Source organism: Acanthopagrus latus, chromosome 21, assembly GCF_904848185.1.
Source record: "Acanthopagrus latus isolate v.2019 chromosome 21, fAcaLat1.1, whole genome shotgun sequence".
NCBI lineage: Eukaryota > Metazoa > Chordata > Actinopteri > Spariformes > Sparidae > Acanthopagrus > Acanthopagrus latus.
The window spans coordinates 20694383-20717191 of record NC_051059.1 but is presented as its reverse complement, the minus strand read 5'-3'; the positions used below and the strand labels follow the sequence as shown (position 1 = coordinate 20717191).

Below are 22809 nucleotides of genomic sequence, written 5' to 3'. Positions count from 1 at the left end.
GAGCCTTGAACAGTGCCTCCACAGCACTGGAGCAATTGACAAGGCACATTCTCTGCTGTGAACAAAGTTTTCATGTACCAAAGTGAGCGAAAAACAAGTTCTTATTGATAAATAGTTTCAAATTAGGGTTAAGGACTTAGAATCAGGACAATCTGTTTGCCATTTCCCTGTAACCACTGTTGCATCATGAAGCATAACTCAATCAATTCCAGTAAATTGTTGGAACACAACGGCTGTCGTCTGACGATGATTTAGCCGAGAAACTGTTGCCAGACAATAGCCGATGGGTTCCAAGATACGTTTAGGTTTTTTTTGTTTTTTTTCTTTTTGCCAATGCACTCTGACTCTTTTGCTCTCAGCACGAACTGTTTACCTGCATGAAACCAAAGCCCACTCAGATGTAATTGGTCGATACCACTTAGACTGCAAATGGAAACCAGAACAACCCACTTCTGATACCAACATCTTGACCCCCACAAACTCAGCATTCCTATGCAGACATCTGTGTGAAGAGATTCATCTAAAACTCTGTTACTTTGCATGTTTACTGTCTTACCAGAAGTTTGGTGGATGACTAATAGGAGCTTTACCTCTCTGCCTGGTGGGGGGAGGGGGCTGTCGTCTGAGCAAAAAAAAGAGTTCTTACACCTTTATTTTATGTCTTCTTTGCAGGTATGCTAAAATGAGCAAATACTAAGGTCTGTGTGGGCCTCCCATCTGAGAGGACGGGGCTTTAGTGAGGTCACTGGCGCTGATGTTAAGCTACCTGTTGGTTGCCAGCTTTGCAAATCCTTGTTCTTGTTTTCTATGTCTACATGTTAAATGCTTTGCTGCTTTGACCCCCAACCCCTTCGCTCTCACCTCACTCCCAAATGTTGAACCTCACAGGGAAGCCAAGATGTGAATTTGCTCCACCGCTGGACATGAATGTTTTATTCGCCCCTTCGCTCGTATAGAATTTAAGAGAATGGGAGGCGAGTATTTGTCTGCTGATCTGGCGTATGTGTCCTTACAGGAGTACTTGAGAATATGCACTGGACTGTTGTTCACCCAACAGTCGACAAAACAGCCAGCAATGTGTTATGAGTGTCATTACTGTAATCCAAATCCTGTCTGGTATGAGGAGGGGAGAATATGTGTTATCCATGTAAGTATGAGGATGTATGAGGGCGAGGGCCCAGAGGCCCTGAAACATTGATTTCTCCTCTCTCATGATCTACAGAATCGGACAGCAGCAGGCGTCCCTGAATCCCTAATCAGAGCCAATCAATGATGCTCCTGACCGCCAGCATGCTCATTCATCCTGGGTCCCACACATGTGTGTGTACACAACACACATGTATATAACATTCACGCTCCAAATGTAACATTCATGCCAGTAAAACACACTTATGTCAGGTGATCAGATCACAAATGCATGGGATGTTTCCCTGACGAGACAAACAGAAGTATTAAATTGATAAAAAAAACAAAAAGAAAAACAGATCAGCAAACGGAATCATTGTACAGGGGGAATGTCTGAATTCAGTCCTAACCTGATAGAGATGGAAAGAGAAGGAGAGAGAGGAAGAGAGAGTTGGAAAGGTGGAATGGCACCCAGGGGAGCCCGTGGAACATTCACACCAGTGCTCATCCATCTCCGGGACATAAGGAAGCAGGCTGCCGGTAGCATGCCAAACAGAGCGAGCCTGACAGAGAATACGACATGAGATGCTGGCCAGCCTTGAACATGTGACAGACACGCACACACACAACACAACACACACACAAACTCCTTCTTAAACTCCTCAATCACGCCTCACACCACACACACACACACACAGGCACATGCAGACCCCACAGGTCTAATTGGAACGGGGGGCCCATGCTAGCGGGGCCACATTTCTCCCCGGCTGGCCATTGTCATGCGGCAACATAGTTAATCTGTTTTCCTAACAGCCAGACTTCCATGGTGACTAATGTTCGGCCCCTCTGCGTGGCCTTATTAAGACACGATACATTTTAATGACAACTTGTTCTTATCCGGTTCTTCTGTTCCTTTCACAGGCCAGGGAACAACACCCAGTCTTTTGTGGGCAATTGCATCACCGTCTATGTGCACCCTGCCTATTGCGTACGATAATTTGTATCAGTAGGTCAAATATACAGACTTATGAAATCTTTTGCAAAGGCGCAAATTACTGCAGCAGCACTGTAGAACACAGTAAAACAAAGACCGATCAAAGACAGTTCACGTCAGCAATCTCCCCTCCAACAGACCATACTCGCATAGTGGCCTTTCTCCTCTCATATCATGCTCCTGGTGGGACGCTCAAGTGTCATACCGATGGGTTCGAGTCCAGAATCTGCAAAGTTGTAATCATTTCACTGCCTCCGGATTGATCGGTGACTGATGAATTGTTTTGAGAACCTGTTTTTACAGCACATGACATTAAGCATCCCTGCCAGCCTGGACACTCACCAGTATGCATTCAGAGCTGACAGAAATGCTGCGCTTGAACGCGGTTGACTCGCCCTTGTTTGGTGCCATAATAAACCAGATCAGTGCTACAATCAGTGCCGTGCTGCCTCACAGAACATCTTTTTCTTCCTACCTGGAGAAGGAACATGCAGAGATGGAGAGAAATTTGAAGGCCGCGCTGAGTGTTTATGTTGGAGCGAGGGGCGGCAGCACCGGCTCAGTGTAACTAATAAAATAACTTGTTATCTAACTTAGTTACTTTTAAAAATGAGTAATCAGAAATGTAACGAAGTTACTTTTTAAAGGAGTAATCAGTAATCAGATTACTTTTTCAAGGTGCACACTGCAAATAAGCGACCCTTTAACGTTTTTTGTTTTTTTTTAACCTTTAAAATAAGTTTGACAGTGAAAAGGCACATCATGCCATATTTGAAAGTAAAACACACGTTTTACATCCCATTAGCTTCTATTACACAACAGCTAATGTTAGTGTTCAACCACATCCTAGCTAACATAACCATTTGGTAGTGCAACAAGATACGAAGAGAGAGGCGGAATTAATTCAAAATGTTCCATATGTATAATTTAGTTAAGCCTGGAAGTGAAACGCATGGATAAAATCACACTGTAATTTTAGCTAGGATGAGGTTGAATGTTAACATTAGCTAATTGGTTATCAAATATGTTGCTTTACATCGAGAAACACTTGATGTCCCCTCACTATTTTCACTATCGATCTTCTTTTCAGTTCCTGATGATCGGTAAGCAGGGACATGAGAACAATTTGTCCGATTCCCGGAGTTTACACGTCCTCTAGCCTGGAACACGGCAGAGCAACATAATCCCAGGATGAGAACTTCCCACCCTGAGGAAAATGTCCACCGTGTGAATATCGTCTACGGACGAAGCGTATCATGTGCGTATCATGTGAATGTGGAAGGTATTAAGACTATAATGCATTAATGTAGTAATGAAGCCCTCTCTTAGTAGTTTATGATTGTAAATCAACAAAACTTGCGATCCACGTTTTATTTCTTTGTAATTAGATGAAATACATCATTTAAGGAAATCGGAAACATATGAGACTGTAAAAAGTGGAATTCTCCTCTTGGCAGGAAACGTAACTATGCAGAGAGAATGATTTCAGACGGAGCAACTACGATTTATTAGTGCTGCAGCTGACATGGCAGAACGTAAGCTTTTTTTCTTGGCTTATTCGCAGGTGCAAAGACATCTAGGTGTCTTTCAAAGCTTTGCTTACACTGCAGAAGGTGTATGTATCTTTTTTCTAGTCAATATAAATCACATTAAATTTAATAAAAGACACGATCACCAAGTAGGCTACATTTCAGTCAAACAGGGACTGTTGAGGTATTCTTTTTTAGTGCTTGAAGACATTTTTAGATAGCTGGATAACACATAAACCCTATACCAACTGAATTTTGATGACTGTTTTCTTAGCACATCATAGCTTCTACGAGCTCTCCTGCCCATATATCTTGGCAAGCGCTGAAACAACTGCAGTGAAATTCTTGGCATTAAAGTGTTATTACACAGGTTTACAAGTGAGATGCCGCCACAGCAACGCAGGCTTGTTTACTCTGGCTTAGAACCTGCTTCAGTCTGCGTAGTATAAAGAGAAGAAACACTGGCGAGTGAGCACACGCCGATGCTCCGTGAGCTCCGTCCATATGTTGTCTCGCCGGAGCTGCTTTTTTACAGAGAAAAGTTTCAGCGCTGCTCTGACCGGGATGATTCCTCGCCTCCCTCTCATTTGTTTTGACGCACAGTCAGCGGCGGCTGGTGAAGTCCAGTAAACCTCCTTCACCCGTGGGTGTCCTCGGAGCGGTCGGAAAGGGCGGCCCGTTGCCAGACGCCCAGCGCTCTGGCTTGCGGTGCGGGAGGTTCATGTTGGTCTCTGTTTGTCTTTCATACCAGGCAGAATAAATTGGGATTCTTGTGGGATCTGCGATTATTGCACAGCTGAATGGCTGTTCTGCATTACTGCGTTCATATTCGGCGCTGTGTTCGTACACATCCACTTGCCAGAGGGGAGCTGCCTGCTGAGTGCAGGGCAGCTCCTGCACTCTTACACTTTTACAAATGTTGGTTTGTGCATGTATTCTTGTTTTGTGTCTTTTGTGTTTTTATAACATTTCTTCAGTCAGCAGCAAATTGCTGAGCATTGTCCCACAACAGTTTCTCCCACACTCAGACAGGAAATGACAGAAACGCCACGGTAGCTGCCAGGAGTGTAACACCTCCGAACACTTGTTTACCTGCCCTCTGCCAGCAGCACGGTGCATGATGGGAAACAGGACTGACAAGTGAGGCCAATCAGTGAATAGGAGGAATCAAGCAAAAGTTCTTGTGTCCCTGTTGCAGATTTGATCTCTGCCAGAGCCGCTGAGGCTCCTCTTGATGGTCTGCCATGTCAAAAATTTGTCTAATTGGACTCAATTAGTTAACTCAAGAGCTCATTGAGCATAATGCTAATTGGTGACAGAGGGAGAATTGGCAGTGACAGCTTGCGTTAGCCCGTTGAGAGGGCATAGGGAGCTCTGCGCAGAGGGGAATGGATACAGCTGATGACTGAAACCCAAGGAGGAGAGCTGTGGTTAATCGGAGCCGCAGGTCCCCCCTCCGTTTCCCCTCTACCTCACCCAATTGTTCGTCTTTGAAAAGCTATTTCCAGTGCCTCCCCTCCTTCCTTTCCTCCCCTCCTTTTAGTTCAAGCTTATCACTCTGATCCTTGGGCTGAAAAGGTAAGACAATCTCGGGAAGGAGGGGGGGGCGTTCGCTCCGCCGCTGTCACCGCGCTCCCCGCACAATCAGCTTGACTTCAGGGAGCATCTGTTAGAAAACACAGTTATGCATCTCAAGACTTCTTTTTGTTTTTTACCAGCGTGTGATGCGACTGCGGTTCATCTCTGAATGCATGAGTTACTGTTAGATCGACTTTTTTTTACGAAGGCAAGAACAATTTCTGTGTGTGTGTGTGTGTGTGAGAGGACGTTTAGGTGTGGACTCGGCCAAGCCAGTGGGACAGAAGCGCTGATGTGTGCTACTGTTTAAAATAGCCCAGACAGACAGCTGAGCAGCTGTGACCTCAGGTCCCCCGAATTCTCAGTTACACTCACTGACCACACAGCTCCTTGCAATGTGTGTGTGTGTGTGTGTGTGTGTGTGTGTGTGTGTGTGTGTGTGTGTGTGTCTTTACCTAAACTATAATACACTGAAACATCCCGACCCATTTTGAAGAAGCGAAGGTTTTTATAAAGTTAAGGGGGAAAAAAAAGGCCATTTGAAAGTAATTTTCAGACTAACTCTCTCTGTGTCTGAGTTTGCTCCTATTATCGTCCATATTTTAAAGTAATCCACGGCTTTCTGCGTCAGTCAGCGGAGGTTATTAAAGGACAGACGGCTTTGGTTTTGTCAGGCAGGGACAATGCAGTCCAATTACAGCTCAGGCAGAGAGAGGAGGCACGATATCCTTGGACTGGGCACTGTCTCCCTGCTCTCGTCTGCAGCCAGCCAGACACTCAGTTTCACAGCAACAAGCATGAAATAGACTCCAAGGATCAAATACAGACTGCGTGCAATTGGAAGTGTGGGACAGGGTGTGTGAATGAGATCATCGGTGTGTGTTTGTGATGATTTTTTTTGTTTTTTTTTTTGCGTTGGTCGAAAATGTTCATGGGCGAGGGACAGTCACAAAAACACACACACACACACAAAAAAAAAGAACTTGTGGACGTCGTGCGATTCGTCCAGGAAAAGTACTCTTAGTGATGTGCTCCCATGCTGATGGCTAAAACAGTGGGAGGTGTGGTGAGACTCGAAGGGCCACTGTCGCCTGATACTTTGCCATTACATGCTTTTATAATCACCGCAGAGGGGGGGAGAAAAAAAAGGACCTGTGTTACCCTGAAGACCAATTACAAACACTGCCCCGAAACATTTATGCTTCCCTTCTATTGTATGTCTTTATCTGGCGGTGCTAAAATTATAATGCATGAAGCAGCGATACCACATGTCACACACCTGATTTAGCTCATAACCTCACCCGGGGATATTCTAGCAGATTGTGCGTCACCCCAAAAACATGTGTCTGTCCCCCCCCCCCCCCCCCCGTGCTTGTCTCAGTGTTTGTACATGTCCCACAGTAGCTAGGCTATGCTAACGGTGATGCAAACATTGCAGCTGACAGCAGGGACTAATTCGGGAGAAATTACAGCCCATGAATAGGCAAAGTTTCCCCTGCATGAGCAGCCAGCGGGTCAGCCGCACATCAGCTGAGCGAGCAAACTGTCACTGTCGACGCCGCTGTCATCGCCGTTGACTGTCTGCCACGGTTCTTTCCAGCGCTGAACCTCTACATGTCTTCTGCTCTCTCCCCCCCGCCTCTATTCCTGGTGCAGACACGGACTGATATGTTTAGCGGGAGGCTTCCTGGATGCAAATAGAGAAGGTCAGACTTAGACGGCTTGCCCTGCCCACGCCCTCATAACTCAGTCCTCCTCCACCGCTCGCCAGCAGCAGAAGAATGCTCAACGACGTGTTTGCAGGGACAGGAAGCGAGCCACTGCTGTGTAGACATAGTTATGAGGTCTTCTTGCTTTGAAGAAACGGTTTGGTTAAAAACCTTGCTTGCTTTTTCTTGCCGAGAGTAAGATGAGAAGATCAGCAGCACTTTCACGTTTCTGCGCGCTGACCATGAAGCTGGAGCCAGGAGGCGATTAGCATTAGCTTCGCATACAGACTTGAAGCTGAGAAAAAAAGAAAAATACCTAGCCGGCTCTCTGCGGTTCAAAAATACGCCTTTCATCACCTCCAAAGCTCGCCCACTTGTTCATCTTGTTTCTTTAATCCATACACAAATTTAAATGCAAAACTGAAGGGGTTGCGGATTACAGGGAAGTTACATGCTGTAACTATTTCTTGGCGACCAGTGGCTTGGGCGCAGTGGGTTCCTGGAGGTGCTAAGACACACCACTGCCAAGAAAGCGGATTAAGTGTACTTCTTAAAATGCCAGATTGTTCCATGGAAAAGATCAAAAAAGTATCACTGGACGTGCACGATGTTGCCAGCCCGGTTTAATATTAGAGGACAGGTGAAATGTGAATGGAGTCGACATGCCCGCACACGTCTAAAGGTGTTTTCACCTAATGAGGCCTATTAGTTTTACTATCCAAGTTGTGTTTGCCGCGAATTACATGTCGATTGACTCATTGCACCAATAAAACAGGCAGAGATGTGCAAACAGGTGTAATAGGAGAATAAGGAGGACGACGTCAAACAAGCCCACACAGGCCTGATGGGGAGGATTTATCGGTTTAAAATCAGTAGAAACACCTGTAAGGGTGTGCCACAGGTGTATAGAGCCTTTTTTATGAAAACCCTTCACAAGGAAATCTCCAGCCCAGTCACCAGGATGAAATGGTGCCAGGCAACGTGTGAAAACCACTGAAACCACGCTGAAAAATTCTACAGTAAGTGCCATTTCATATTCAACATGTTTGTGGTGAGAAAAGAATGATATTTGAGCAGCTGGGAAACCATTTGTGGCAACCAAAACATATTCTGTGTTTTAATCAGAAAAAATGATTATTTTTTTTTTCCTAAACCTAACCAGAGCATGAGCACAGTGATATCATAACATAAAAAAGGAAAATTACAACTAAAAAAGACTGAAGGTGTAAAATAAATAAATGTAATAACTGGGTGTTTGTGTTGACATCTCGTTAGTTTATCGTCGTCTATCGTGGCTGATAGTCTTTGAGGAGACGTTATCGAGACGAGTACAAAAAAAGCAGAGCGCCTTCAACAGAGCTCAGCTGCACTGCTAGCACACTGACATATGAAAGAGGAAATGAGACACAAAACAAATGACACGTGACTTAAAATATGTACATTTATACACATGCAAATGGTAAAAGGCTGTAAGTGATCCGTGGGGGGCAGTGATCGACAGTTGGGAGCAAACAAAACTCACATGGAGGAAATCATACGAACTAAACAAATATGGTTACAGAACACAAAATGTGACAGATATGAAGTGCCGAAACCTCGCGCAGCTTTAGTCGTCTCCATTAACCAAAGGGGGTTTCGTGTCTATAGGCAGAGTCAATAAAGGTAATGAAGAGGTATTTCACTGCACATAGACCCATGTAAGTGTAAAGACCTTTTTTTTTAGCTTAGATACTGTATGTGAGTAACCTTTAGGCATGATCAGGTTTAATACTGTAGCTGCATAGCGTTGACCATACATTCATCCTCAGTCACACACACTCCGCTGTACCTCGTCTACATTAGAGTGAGGGAGAGGGGCAGGTAGACATGATAGAAGATAATAATAAGTCAAACAAAAAGTGATTTATTCTGTGTAAATTCCAAGGAATGGTCTGCTTAAGAGTGGCTAGAGAGACATTAGAGCTTATCTGGCAAAATGTGCAATGAATTCATGTAGAAGAGCTTAAACACTGTACGGGATCAAACAAAAGATGCAGCCAGCTTTGTAAAAAATATTCTACACGTTTTATTTGTCTGTGTATTTTATATCTGACTGTGTCAGATCTGCAGCCTGACCTCCCTCCTTGTTTTCAAGTTGCAAACTGTCATTTGAGAGAGGAAGACAACACCTGATGCAATGGAAAAGGCAAATATATGAGTTTTTTTTTTTGTTTTTTTTTCTGGAAGAAGGGGCCTGATCCTTTCATAGCAATTTTGATAACTTGGTAGGTTATACATGCATTAATGTGCAATTCATCGAGCAAACACACAAAACGGTACGCACAATAAACATTAGTAAAATCAACAATGTACAACTTTGTTCAAACGTCCAAAATCTGTCCATTTATGTCAGGGGATTGGAAAACTATGTGCATTCCTGCATTATTTGTTACAGAAATTAAATCTCTATATTTTTGGCATTGTTTTTATGTGGTGTTGAGCAGACGAGCACAGTCCATTCATTGCAAAGGGAAAAGAAAAAACCTCATTCAGCTCGATCAGTTAAGAGCTTTTTGTTGAATCGGAACCTCGTACACTCAATCAAATCTTTCCACCTATATACATTTACATACTATACACACCTAGTTTGTCTGCACGCATGTGTTCAGCCTTGCAAGTGTGCCCGTGCTCTACCTGTGAACTCATTACATTCTAATCCCTGCCAAGGTACACAGTCATTAGAGTATATCAAATCTGCTGTTCTGGGCCAGGCACCTGGGATTGATCTATCAATCTATCATGCATTCCTTAATCCCCGAAAAGAAAACGAGTTGAGTTTTCAAATGAGCTGAATTCCTCTGCGTAGCTGGTGCAGTCGATGTGATGATTTTTTTTTTTTTTCAGCCTGAAAGGATAAGTAAAAACCAGCAGCAGAAAAGTAGTTGTACTGTATATGAGTCTGTATATGTGTAAGCGTTTTTAAGTAAAATCAGAGTGACGCAGTCCCATTCTGAACCACCAAAAGGCAGGGCTGTATCGCTGTCTGTATACACAAACTTCTAGCTCCAGAACAGACAAGAGGAAGCTTATAATCTTTGTAGATGAGCGTGCATGGGATTAGCTTGTGCAAACACCCACATTGGTGATGCTGCAGGACAAGGTGCCCCTGCGAGAGCCACCCCCCCCTTAAGTCTACAGTCTCCTGCAACTGCGTCCTCTTCTCTTTCACGCCCCGTCTTGTTTTCCATCTTTTATTTTTCCATCCATCCATGCAGGTTGAGGACAGGAGAAGGGATACTATGAGTGATATGTATATGATATGGGTGCCTGTGTGCGTGTATGTGGGTTTTCTAGAGGGGCAGGGTTGCGGATTCACAGAGGGTGCCGGCATCAGAACAGGGTCCACTGCAAGCACAGTGCAGCAAAGAGCAGTGCGAGGCTCCAGGGTCGTGCCCAGCTGGCAGACGGCGAGCCCCCTATCACCTTCACAGAGGGGGGCCTGGAAGGGTTCTCGCGTGCGCTGTCACCTCCAGGCTTTCTAGCAATGGGCTTCCCTTCGCTGGGGGCTTCTGTGTGTGCTGCGAGAGACAGGAACAGATAAAAGATGAGGAGAAGGGAAGAGAGACAGACAGAGATAAGTGGTTTCACTCAAGCTCATTCCAAGGGTTTTCAAAAACAATCGCACATTAAAAGTGATTTATAAATATGTCTGTTACACTTGAAGGGAGTTCATGTGGACTTCAGAAGAAACACAGATGTGGCTCTTTAAGTTGAAAGCACCACTGATTTATTTTGAAGAGTGCTTTCTGAACATTAACACACATATATGTGGTGCCACTGATTTATTGTTCAGCTACTTTGCAATCTTTTTGTTACACAGACAAAAAAAACCTGTGCTGCCACATCCTGAGTTTTTCTGCCCCATGGGACACAGTTAAACGCAAAATGAACCCCCGCGGCCATTTCCACACATATCACAATGGAGGAAGGACATGGTGTCTAATCTCCAGTAGCAGATGATGGACAGCTCTCACTGTGACAGTGCGTACAATCAAGATAAATCCGTGTGATGAGGGTAGGAAAGCCTTTGAATCCCAGTCCATACAAACACACGTATATAAAGTTTCACACACAAACAGCTGACACTGGTGAAATCCTAGCCTTCCTTGAGGAGGACTTCAGTGTCTTTGCCCCTCGCTGTTCCTCCAGTCTCCTCATTTAAACTTGATCACTTCTATCCTCATACAGAATGACTGCCCTGGCTCTTAGCAACTCATTTCTCGCTTCCCTTTGGGATGCGACAGTGTGTTGGTGTCTCTAAAACGGAAAGGAAATGGATTCCTTTACCTGATCACCCACTCTGCTTTCTGCTCTTCTATATTTTCATCCCAGCACAGATATGTGTATCTGTGGGCTAGAGACAGATAACCACCCTCAGCACAGCAGAGTGCTCTACACACTCTCAGGTACCAATTAAATGCCACTTAAACTGCATAACTAAAGTTGCTTTTTCCACTGCATGGTGCAGCGAGGCTCACCTCTATTCCACTTGCTCTTTTTTCTTCTTCCATTGTGGATAGAATCAGGTATTATTCTGATATCACCTTCGTCGAGATAAAAGCTGAGCCAGTACTAAAAAGTGACGTGAAAACACTGCAGACCACCGATTGGTTCGAGAATCCTCTTCAGAATTGTCACTCGGAGCCAGACCTTCAGGAGGAATAAACACCTGGAGTCCCATCACATTCTGCTCTGATATGCAGCCATTTATCGAAGGAAAAGCTCAGAGATGACTTCACCTCATGAAGATATTACAGAGAGGAGAAGGCAAAGGAAGAGAGAGAAGTAATTGCTGAGCTCAGTGACACTTGACCTGAATGTACAGTGGGCTAATGTACAGTAAAGTAATCTGGCTGTTAGGGGTGAAAAAACACTCGTGAGTAACACAAATACATACAGATCATTCTGGTAGTCAAACTCACTTCACTGCTGGTGAATACACCATGAAAAAAACACCACTGCTAATGAAAAACTATCTGATGTTACTGAGTCACAAATGATCACAGACGAGGTAATGTTCTTTTGTATGTTTTTGTATTCAGGGTTAGGGCTAACCCTTCTCTTTCCTGGAAGTTGCAACAGTCAACCAAATTATAAACATTCCCTTTAGTAAACTTTCTCTGGGTTTGAAACTTTGGGAAAATAAGTACACAACTCAACAAAATATGCAACAAAGGTCTAGTCTAGTTTAATTTCAACATATTATATCTTCAAGACCTGACTAATGTCATATATTTAGTTTTGCCCATGTAGGGTTAAGATCTATGCAAGCATTGTGTTAGTAGTGCCTAGAGAGGTAATGGGTGAAATGACTGTGTGTTCCAATGGGCAGGAAGCTAAGTACCAGACTCCAGACAGTGCCAAAGCTCATTGTCAAAATGTCTTTTTGAGCTTGTCACTGTCAGGAAAACAGGCCAAGTTTGCAATGATTCCCACCAGTGTGTGTTAAACTGATCTGTCTCGGATTCAGTTGTCTAATTAAGTAGTTACAGCCTCTCCTGTGTGGTGACTCGGCTGTCAAGTGACTAGACAGCCAGGTGTGTGATGCGTTACCAGATTTTATTACATCTGTAAAAATGTGAGAAGTCATGGCATCCCACGCAAAAAGCTTGGGATACATAACTGAAATGACTTCTTCACTGTCATAAAAGAACAAAATGAATCGCAAGTTTTGCTTTCACACCTGGCATGGCCGATTGTGTAAATCTAAAGAATACATTGTTTTGTAGAGCTGAGAGAGCATATCAAACCCATCCCTACAGTGCACTTGGGTTTGTATGCGTGCATGTGTATGCATGTGTGAATAGGGTTAGGCAGGGCTCTAGAGAGTGTTTCCCGTGCCAATGGTTTTTGTTGTTCCAGTATACAATAGACAAAGACATCATTTATCCCAAATCAGATTGCTGTTTTGTTTCAATGGAAATGGGCTGAATCTCATCAGGGAGATGTCAGAAAACAGCACATGAATGGGCCAACACAATACGAACAGTACTCCACTACAGGCTAACCAACTGGATAATTAGCGCGGCAGGTCCGTGCCAGAACAACCAATTACAGTATAGACAACAGTACTGCCAAAAAGTTAAACTGTCTTTCGTAGGTAGATATTTTGGAATGCATCGTATTAGAGAGCTTTCCGAACTCTGAAACCAAATAAAATTGGATGCAAATTAAATAAAGTGACAAGGCACGGTCAGTACCCATCAAACTAATTATCTCACCAGATCCGTTTCAAGGCAAAGCCAAACAGGGTGATTGCCTAGCGTGCCAAGAGGTGGGAGGGGAATAAAAGAAAAGAAATGAAAGAACTGTTTTTGTAATTTATGTCTCAATTCCCTCCAAATTCCTATCAAAATTGCATCTGATGGCAGCATATTCATTTATAAATACATCAAAGCTTACAGTACACATGCCCTAAAGGAGTATATTGAGACCCTGGAAAAGACCCAGAAAATGCACAATAGATCATGTATCCCAACCAGAGAGTGTTTCAGTATCATTTACAGTGAGTAAGAGAACATGGCTGGGAAAACATACGCCTACTCATGTTATGACCTGGACCCAAGTAAGTGTCCAAACTTTGATGGAGGGATCACTTGAAATAGTACTGTGGTCAATCTGTTTGAAATACTTTTGCATCGGGAATACTTTCATATAAATAGATTAAAACAATTTTTAAACAAAAAGAAGATGTCATTGTTGTGGTCTGGGAAGTCTTGAGAACAGATGACCAACAGTGTGTGTTGTGAAATAGGGATGGTGCAGCGCTCCGAAAGCACAGCTTGACATTGACAGATGCAGTAAAATTTTGCAGCACAGTTATCATTTTATACTGAGCTATAATAATATATTCTGTCACATTTATCTTGAAGAGAGAAATTACTTTTGAACAATGCAGAATCTTTTAAAAAAAAACCCTCAATATTTATTGTTTTTGGCAGATTTACAAGCACAAGGTTCTCGACATGTGGGGAGACCATCAGACTTTTTCAGGTCATGGAAAAAACTTTAACATTTGCTCTCACAAAGCTCCACACAGTTTGGATTTGTTACGTGATGATACTATTTATATATTATTTGATGTCAGTGATTATCACATAATATGGATATATTTTTCAGCCACATCACTGAGCAAAAGTAAAAAAAAAGAATTGAATTATAAAAGTAATAAAGGGATATGGTGGGAGCTTGAGGAACAAAGAGCTGTATTACAAAAAGTTAAGTCCCTATGAGCAAGCAACAACCTGAGGTACAAAGAGAAGAAAAACCAGGAGAGCAGGAGCATAATGGAATGTGATGTTGTTGTCATAATGAGACAATGTTAGCAGATAAGCCGAGCTTCATAAGCTGGCTCTTGTGTAAATCCCCTAAATATGGCGAGGAGAAAAAAAAAAGGGAGAACGAGCGAAACAGAAAAACAGAGGGAGGAAGGGAGTGAAAGATTACGTAGTGGGTTAGCAGAGGAAAACAGTTAGTTTGGCTTTTCGGCATAAGGATGAAGATCCATCGTCACATGTATCAAGTCAGATGGAATCAATCACCTCGGGTGACTTCCAGGCAGTGCAATAGCACGTCAACATGCTTCTCCTTTTACAGTCAATGACACATGGTTCCCAGCAGTAAAAGAGCATGTGATTTGAGTGGTACAATGCTTCATAATGGGCACTGAACAGTCAGAGTGTGAAGGAAACCAAAGAGACGAATAGAACTTAAGTGCTTAGTAGGTTGTGCGACCCAACATAAAAATTAAGTAAATATGCATACATATGTATATGTTCACCCAACATGAGTATAAAGAATGGGTTGTAATAGCTTTCATTTGTCACCAAACCCTGCAGTAGAATGGACCATGAAGAAAGAGATCGTCTGATTTGGTCTGAATGAGGTGCTAATTGCACAACCCTGAGATTACTGCAGGGTTGTGTGGTGGTGTGGGACAAAACTGGGAGAGTATCATTGTTTGGCCCATGAACTTCGCCTGGAACTCGTCCTCTGCCCGCTTCCCGGCTCCCAGCATGGGAGCAACAACTCTTCCAGAGTGACTTTCTCCATCTGCAACAAGTTTGCAGAGTATTTCAGAGTATTTCTTGATTTGAATCAGGCCAATAATGATCATGTCACTTTGTACATCTGAACATTCACCACTGCTCTGTATTGCGATGTGTTACCTTCACCTCTGCACGTTCAGTACAAGAAGGCAACGCAGCTCAACCTGAGGCTGTAGCTTGTTACGGAGGGATGTTCAGTCCTCTGCCACCTTGTTGACCTCTGTGTTGGCTTAGCGTGTGAGAAATGGTTCAGTGTCCTTTGCCACTAATGCCTCTCCAGATGGGCAGCTTGTGAGTTTGGAGTAGCCTCTATTTTTCCCACTGACCGAGGGAGCAACAACAGCTGCCTCCTACGAGCCTGGCCACAGCACCGAAGAGGAGGTGGACCTCGGGCTCTCGCCAAGATGAAGGAGGGAGGGGAGGGAAGAGGGCGGAAGGGAGGAATAAGGGTTGGAAGGTGAGTGGGAGGAATAACAAATGCCTCGACCATCATTTCTTGTCTTCTTGTCTGTTTTCTACTGCTACTCTCCTCCTCTTGCTCTCTCTCCCTCTCTCTTTCCTTCTCTCTTATCCTCTGTTTCTTTTGCTTTGCCAGCACATAGATGAAATCCTCAAACCAATGCTAAGAGAAAAAGCAAACTGTTCTAAAACAATCCTCCCTCTGTCTTCAACTGATAAGATTTAGTCTCTATTTTCCTCAGCACGTCATACATACTGTAGACAACAATACACAGCCAGCATGAATGCACACGATACGCCACAAAACATAAAAACATAAACTCAAACACTCAACAGTGCAAAAACTTTATTAAGGGACAAATCTAATGAGTTAACCATGAAATTAAAATGGAAATGTGTTCATGGTTGCGTGTGTTTGTGTGGGTTGTGTCTGCATGTGGGCTTGGCTGAACACAAGCTGCAGAGCTGTAATCCAGTGAGGAATGGTGCTACTGTATACTGGGGCTTAGCAAGTTGACACAGTATAGTCTACCAAGATGACAAGGCAGCTTTTCAAGACTCAACACTGACTTGTGGCCACTGCAAACATAGCTATGCATTCTTTATTAAATTAATTTTGTATAAATACAAGACTTTGACCTGTTTACCAGCAGCTTTGAGGCATCTGTGGATGTTTTCAGTACTATGAATTGCTGTTTGCACAATTGCACAAAGACAGTCAGAACGTAGAGGTTTGATTTATGAAGTGATGGGGGGAGGGATGGAGGTACTTGGAGGTCAGTAACTTCCTCCTCCTGTCTTATTCTCACCATCTTCCTCTCACTAAACTAATACCCCTGCCATGACCTTGACGGTCTTCTCCCTGCGAAGTGGCTGATAGGAGACGGATGCTGAGGGGGGCACGTGGGGGTGTTGTAAAGCAGCTCAGGAGCCTGGGTTTTGACAAGGCCACCAGACCTGCCTCACGGCGATGTTTCATTAAGAGGTGACCTTTGACACATTTTTTTACCACTTACCAAGGCAGACACATAAATGTAAGCATGTATATGGACGCAAAGATTTATACACGTTCGTGGTACAGCTGGACACAGAGTTTGAAATTAGCAGTGAGACAATATGTGATTAGCTAGTCACCCATTTCCACGTATTTGCTTGGTTCCAGCATAACTTTGAGACTTAGAGGTAACGGTACAGCTTATCCAGCTTTTCCTGCGACAACTCTCCCCAGCAGCTGAATAATGACACTGTTGATTTGCTAGATCAATCCTTATTTGCCGTGAAACAAGATCTTTACGCAATAGCCAATATGTCTTTGAAATGTGGGCGCCAGCTCGCCGTTTTTCAAATGCGGTGAAGTCAGTAAAAATGATTTGTACCATTACTCCTTGTCATTAAAAGCACAAGGAGTTCTCCTCTGATCCAACCTGATGTGTGACCTTTGCCAGATATTTGCTACCTGCCATCTCTCCCTATGAGAGCAAGAGACTCTCTCCTTCCCAAGTGAGGTGAGGGAAAGAGACACCAATATGGAACAATGTTCCACTTCTCTAATTTAGCAATAGTTTTAATAAATGTAATGATTGTAAATTTCATCACAGTGATTGTTTAAACCCATGTTATTTTGTGTTGTTAAACTGTGTGATAGCTCTCATTTATACACACACATCCATTGTTACTTCTTGGTTGCAACATTCTCATCATTTTTACACACCACAAAAGTTGATAGCATGTGGAGTCCCATCATGCCAAGTGGTATGCACGAGCCTCTTTTTATTCCAGGATGAAGCCAGCATTACTGAGATGCAGAGCTATCACTGTGCTTCCGATCAGACACCAATAAAAGACTGATGAAGCTCCTGGTGACCATGGATCATGGGTGTCCTGACATTGTTTGGTGCAGCTGGAGAATGCTAAACCTCTCTGGGTCACTATGTTTTTTAAGGCCTTTCTTTCACTGTCTCATCCACAGCCATTTACCTTCCGAAGCACTTGCACAGTGTCTTCTTATCTCCTTTCACACACACTTTCTTACAAAGAAGGGTAAGGTTAGAGGGTGGAGAGAAGGGGAGGATGCATTCACACAGTTCATTACTGGCCATCCATCTCTGTGCTGTTTTTGTCCACGACTCACTCTTTATGTGGTGCCATGTCAGCCAGAGGCTCCTTGCCCCCGTCTAATCTCCCTATTCCGTATTCTGGGTAACACACACAAACTCACTTCTCTGGGAACTGGCTTTCTGGTTCACAGGCAACCTATGTAGGGAATCCAGGACTGGTAAAGGGTCTCTGGCAGGCCATTTGTGGGGCTAAAGGGGCAAAAATACAGGGGCACCAGTGGGGTACACATCTTAGCCTACAGCTAACCTAGCAACGGGCATGGCAGCATGGCAACTCCAGAGCAGGGATCAGCGCAATGGAATCTGCCCAGTGCGATTCTTGGCTGTACGAGACGATTAAGCTCCTTGGCAAGATTAAGATTTACTCCCACACAAACACATACACACAGAAACAAATAGGCAAAGGGGGCCCTGGGAGGACAGTGACCTCTACCAGTCAGTGTGACAGATTCTCAAGATGGAGGGGAGTCCTGAGAAGAAAGCAGCCTCTAAAGCAAGACAGAAGTTAAAGGCCCAGAACAACTCCTCAATCTTATAGACAGATTCGAACACACCAGTTTCTTGACTAGAACACTAATTCAGATGATACAAGTGTTCAGTCACACACAAACACCTGTGTGCACTCAAACACCAGATGCCTCATTGCATTGGCAGGTGTCGGGTTTGTCCTTGCAGACAGACGAGCGTGAAGGAGGCAGGGATAAACTTGCATTCATATTATTCTGCTCTCTTGCACACATGCACCTCATCGCCATCCATTACAGTCGAGAGGAAGTGCGCGTAGAGGAACACCTCGAGAGGCGCTGTCACCGTGTGTCTCCTGACATAACATTTCACACATGCCCACTGGAATCAGTCAAGCAGTGCAGAAATCTCAAGCTGCATGCTTTTACCTGTTCTGACACCTTTTCTCTCTCTATGACTTTGAGTGTCATAGAGAATCCAATGACATGTTCAACCTTTCAGCGCTGTTGATGTTCAAGTGACACTGTGAGTGAAGTACAGAAAGGAGCCTTTAGTGAAAGCTGTCATTAGGGTGCTACCTGCGCAGCGACACTGAGCAGCAACCGCAGAAGAAGCAGCAGCAGCACCCACACAAAGTAAGACAGAGAGAGGAGAATGCAGCCTTGTGTTGCTCCATGTGACCAGCCTCCTCTGAATTAAACTGATCTAAGTGATACTTGCCTTTTCAACTTCAAAGTGTTTTCAGAAATCTGTATGGGTTAGGGGGGGAAAAAAAAGAGTTGTGCTGTGATGTTATAAATGTTTGATTTTGTGGGGGTGAGTCAGATACTTTGATGTAAACTTTTGGTTGCATAACTGACTGCAGTTTTAGAATGAAATTACTTAGTACTCTGTCAGTGGCCATTCCTATCTGATCTGTAATCAGCTGAAGCAGTGAGAGGTCAGCCCAATCCCAGCCCTCAGGCCTGACAGTGTGTTCTAGGTTCAGCTCTAATTGCCACATCAATTATGGATATGGGAGAAGGGCTTTGTCACTCTCTCTGCTGGTCAATAGAATAGGCCTTTAATGAAGTGTCTTGCTTCCCTTTGATTCACACATATACAACGCTGCACACAGTCTCTCACTACAGGTAGTCGATACAAAAATTGGCTCATTGCAACCAACCTCCATTATCTGACCTCTCATGCAATGCTAATGGTCTCTCTGATTTCTGCAGCAGATACTCTGATTTTGAGTTTGCAATAGAAGTACCCACCCCAATGGGAAAATCCCACCCTGAGTCCTTCCATTCCACCTCTCCTTCCCGCACCTAGTCTGTATTTCCCCCTTCATACCAGGTTGATCTGAGACAAAGAGGATCAGACTCATCCCTGCTTATCCTTCTACTGTATTTTTCAATATCAATGGAATGTTGGCCTTTATTTGTTCAGTGCCTTGTTACAGCAGGAATGCCAGTTTCTGTGTTCAGCCAGCGCTAGGCTTCAGGCGAGTCAAGAAAGTCAAGGGGGTCATTAACAAAGCCCCCACCCTCTGCCTTTCCATCCAACCATCCCATCCATCCCCACCACCAGCAGAGAAGCCCAGTATGGGCATTAATAAAGCAGCCCAAATAAACGAGAGCCATCACTAAGTCACCTCAGCTGTAGGTCTGTCTGTTAGTGTGAGTTGCCAGCAGCAAAATATTTCCACAAATTCATTGAGAACTGATTAAATCTGGTCCCAATGAACACCCAAAAGTTTATTCTGAGCTTGACTAGGGGCCATGGCAGACGGATGGTGTGCAAGTGTGTTTTGCACACAATAAAATTCAAGTCATATCCATTGCCTTTGCAGGTTTCAATAAATCCCACTTTATGAGTCTGGAAACCATCTTTAAAAAACCATTTACTGCTTGGAAACCTGCAAATGTTGTAAGGTTTTCTTGTTATGTTGGTGAATAACAGTTCTCTCTGTGGTACTGTAGTTAAGACTTTTATGTGGCTATGGTATCAGAGCACTGAGTCACCAACATTCCTTGCTGCTCTGCTTTAAAGTTCATAGCAACCATACAAAATGCTACTATATAATTGTACATATCATGTTCATTAACTCTTCACCGAGGTAGTAACCACCTTTAGTTTGAAAGCTCTTGTCACACCAGAGATTTTTGGTGTTTCCCAACTAGGGTCCCAAAGGTGTGCTGGAGAAGCTCAGTCATAAAAGCCTCACTGATACTGCTTAGAAAGGAAATGATGATGCTGGCTAATGAGAACCATTCTCCTCTGATGACCGCATGCCTAGGGAGCCCTTTAAGCTAATATGCTCTCAAAGTGCCATAAAAACCACAGGGCAGCGTATTCCAAACTAGGAAGGAAAAGGAGACCAATGAAAAAGAAGGTTGATGCTGACATAAAAAGGGATGGATGGGGGCAGCAGGAATTTGGAGGGTTGATCACAAATGCTAATGTGTACAATAAAAAAATGTGTGATAGGGTTATTATAATAAAACAGAATATCTGTCAGGAAGTTAAAGTTCTAACAAATGGTTTGAGTACATGTTAGTCTAAAGGATCATCCCCGTAACTGTTCTGTTAGAATGTTCTTTCTCCATATTCATTTCATGGGGAATGATCTGACCATTTCTCATTATCGTTTATAGGTTCTGTCCAGACAAGTATTGACAAAACTACATTAATCATGAAGTCAGCTAGAGCAAACAGATGACTCTGCATATCCGAGTATGAGTGTGACTCACTCCTCCCACATTCATCCGCAAACCAGACCATCTTCCTTCCCAGCCAAAGCCATCTCTGATCCCCTTGTTCCTTCTTCCCCAACCCTACTCTGCCCCGCGGAGCTCACTCTCAACCCCTTGAGCTCCAGATGAAAGGCTAAGGGGAAATGGCAGTCCCACTGGTAATATCCGCACAGGGACACAGCCACTACATCTGCTGGCCAGCCGGCCTCTACGCACGCCAGTCCCCAGGACCTAGGATGGGAAGATCAAGGGGTGGATTGGTTCTACCCGGCCTGGAAGAGAATACAAGCACCAAATCCCTCACCCACCCTCCTAACCCCCCTCTCTCACGGTAGATTGCATCATAGGTTTATATGTTGCAATCGTCTTCTCTGAGCTTCAGGTCTGAACATTTTATCCAAATGTCAGCTGTACTTCTACGCCTTCGTTACCTCTTGTCCTGTTAGATAACATCACATAGCTCTATGGCATTATGACTCCATTGTTTTAACTTTTGACCTCTGACCGTGTGTCCTTTCTCAGACCCAAGCTTGCAGAATTGCATCCTTAATCACAGCTCTTTTCTTCATCTTGCAAGTTTTCCAACATGAAAGGCAGGTGTGTGCTGGGTCCAGGGCAACAGCAGGCTCTAGTGAGCTTGGGGCCGATTCGGTGTAATCCTGCTAACACTGGTGTAGGTTGGCCATATCCTGCCCGAGCAGCCGTTCATTTTAGGAATGTGCCTTTCCTGCCAGGGTGAACAGCTGCCGCACACCTTTATGGTGTTATAGGCTTTGGAGAGAAGTTGTTTCAGTGCCTTTGACATTCAGGTACAAACACACCGGCAACTGACGAGCTTTATGACTGTTACATCAGAGTTGAATCGCTGTATCAAGGCCAGGTTCAAGGTCATTACCTACACAATACTGTGCAGTTTTCTGAACATTCAAGAGGTAAAATTAGATCTCTGTGTTTTATAGAACTGTGGATAGCAAAATATAAACTGCATATTACTCTGGACATTGATAGATGGGGAGTGCAGGTTTTGCTCTGGTGTCCTTCAGCCTTAACTTCAAAATCTGCTGATTGGAGCCTTCTCATGCCACACAGAGCCACCCTCCATGTCTTTGAATGAGGGTGTGTATGTGTGTTAACTTTACCTCAGTATTTTAGTAAAAGCAATGTCCTCAAATACAGCAGCTGTGGATTTGAAATAGTGGTCAGATTTTACTCCCCTTCGGGTCAGGTTAACAGTCACACACACACACACACACACAGAGCTGTTTCCTTCTGTATGAGCCCTATGCAATGAGAGGAAAGCAAAGCTAATATAATTTTCCTTCTGTTCAGGAATAACTGATCCACTCTTAAATCTTTCCATCTTGTCATAGCTGGATAATTATGTTCTTTGACAGAATGGCAAAAGAAAACAATCACTGCCAGTGGCTTCACGCTAATAGACAGGTATAGCCACTGAGTATATGAGCAATGCCGGGGTTGTCTTCCTTCGCTTTCTTGATGAGCTCACCGGTGTTCCAGACAGATGGTGTTTTGTAACCAAAAGAGAATTGTACTTTCATGGCTGCACAATCCACACTTTTGCGCTACACACCCCCCTGGCTCAATCATTGGACGTGTTATCCCTGCATTTACTTCTCCTCCCCCTCTAAGAAGGATAACCTGCTTTCTCCTTCTTTTGTTTTTATGACTTCCCACACTTTTGCCAGGCAGATTGTCTCCTACATTCTGTCCTAAACTCCTCTAAGATTTCATAAAAAACTAAAAAGAAATAAAAAACAAAAACAAAACTCAAACTACTGCACTTCCAATATAAAAAGAAATAACATCTCCTCTGCTCAATTTGCCTGCCTGTTTTTCCTGACCTGCACAAAGGTCCAGGACAAAAAAGGCTGTGCCTACTCTGCCAGAGACTCAGGCGAGCCTGCCCGACTCACGGAAGCAGACAGACAAATAAAGTACTGTTCTACCTTTTGATGCACAGACATTTGGAGTCTCCTCGCTCTTCCTA

At 43.9% G+C, this 22809-nt stretch overlaps 1 protein-coding gene across 6 annotated transcripts in view; it reads right to left on the bottom strand.

Annotated features, from left to right (window-relative positions):
* Positions 1-8362: 8362 nt before the first annotated feature.
* Positions 8363-22809, bottom strand: part of gpc5c (glypican 5c) — a 105268-nt gene continuing 90821 nt past the window's right edge. For all 6 annotated transcript variants that reach the window (XM_037083392.1, XM_037083394.1, XM_037083393.1 and 3 more), the window contains one exon: positions 8363-10492. In XM_037083392.1, coding sequence (XP_036939287.1) covers positions 10305-10492 — 188 coding nt within the window. In that variant the 3' untranslated portion in view covers positions 8363-10304. The remainder of the gene's footprint in view (positions 10493-22809) is intronic.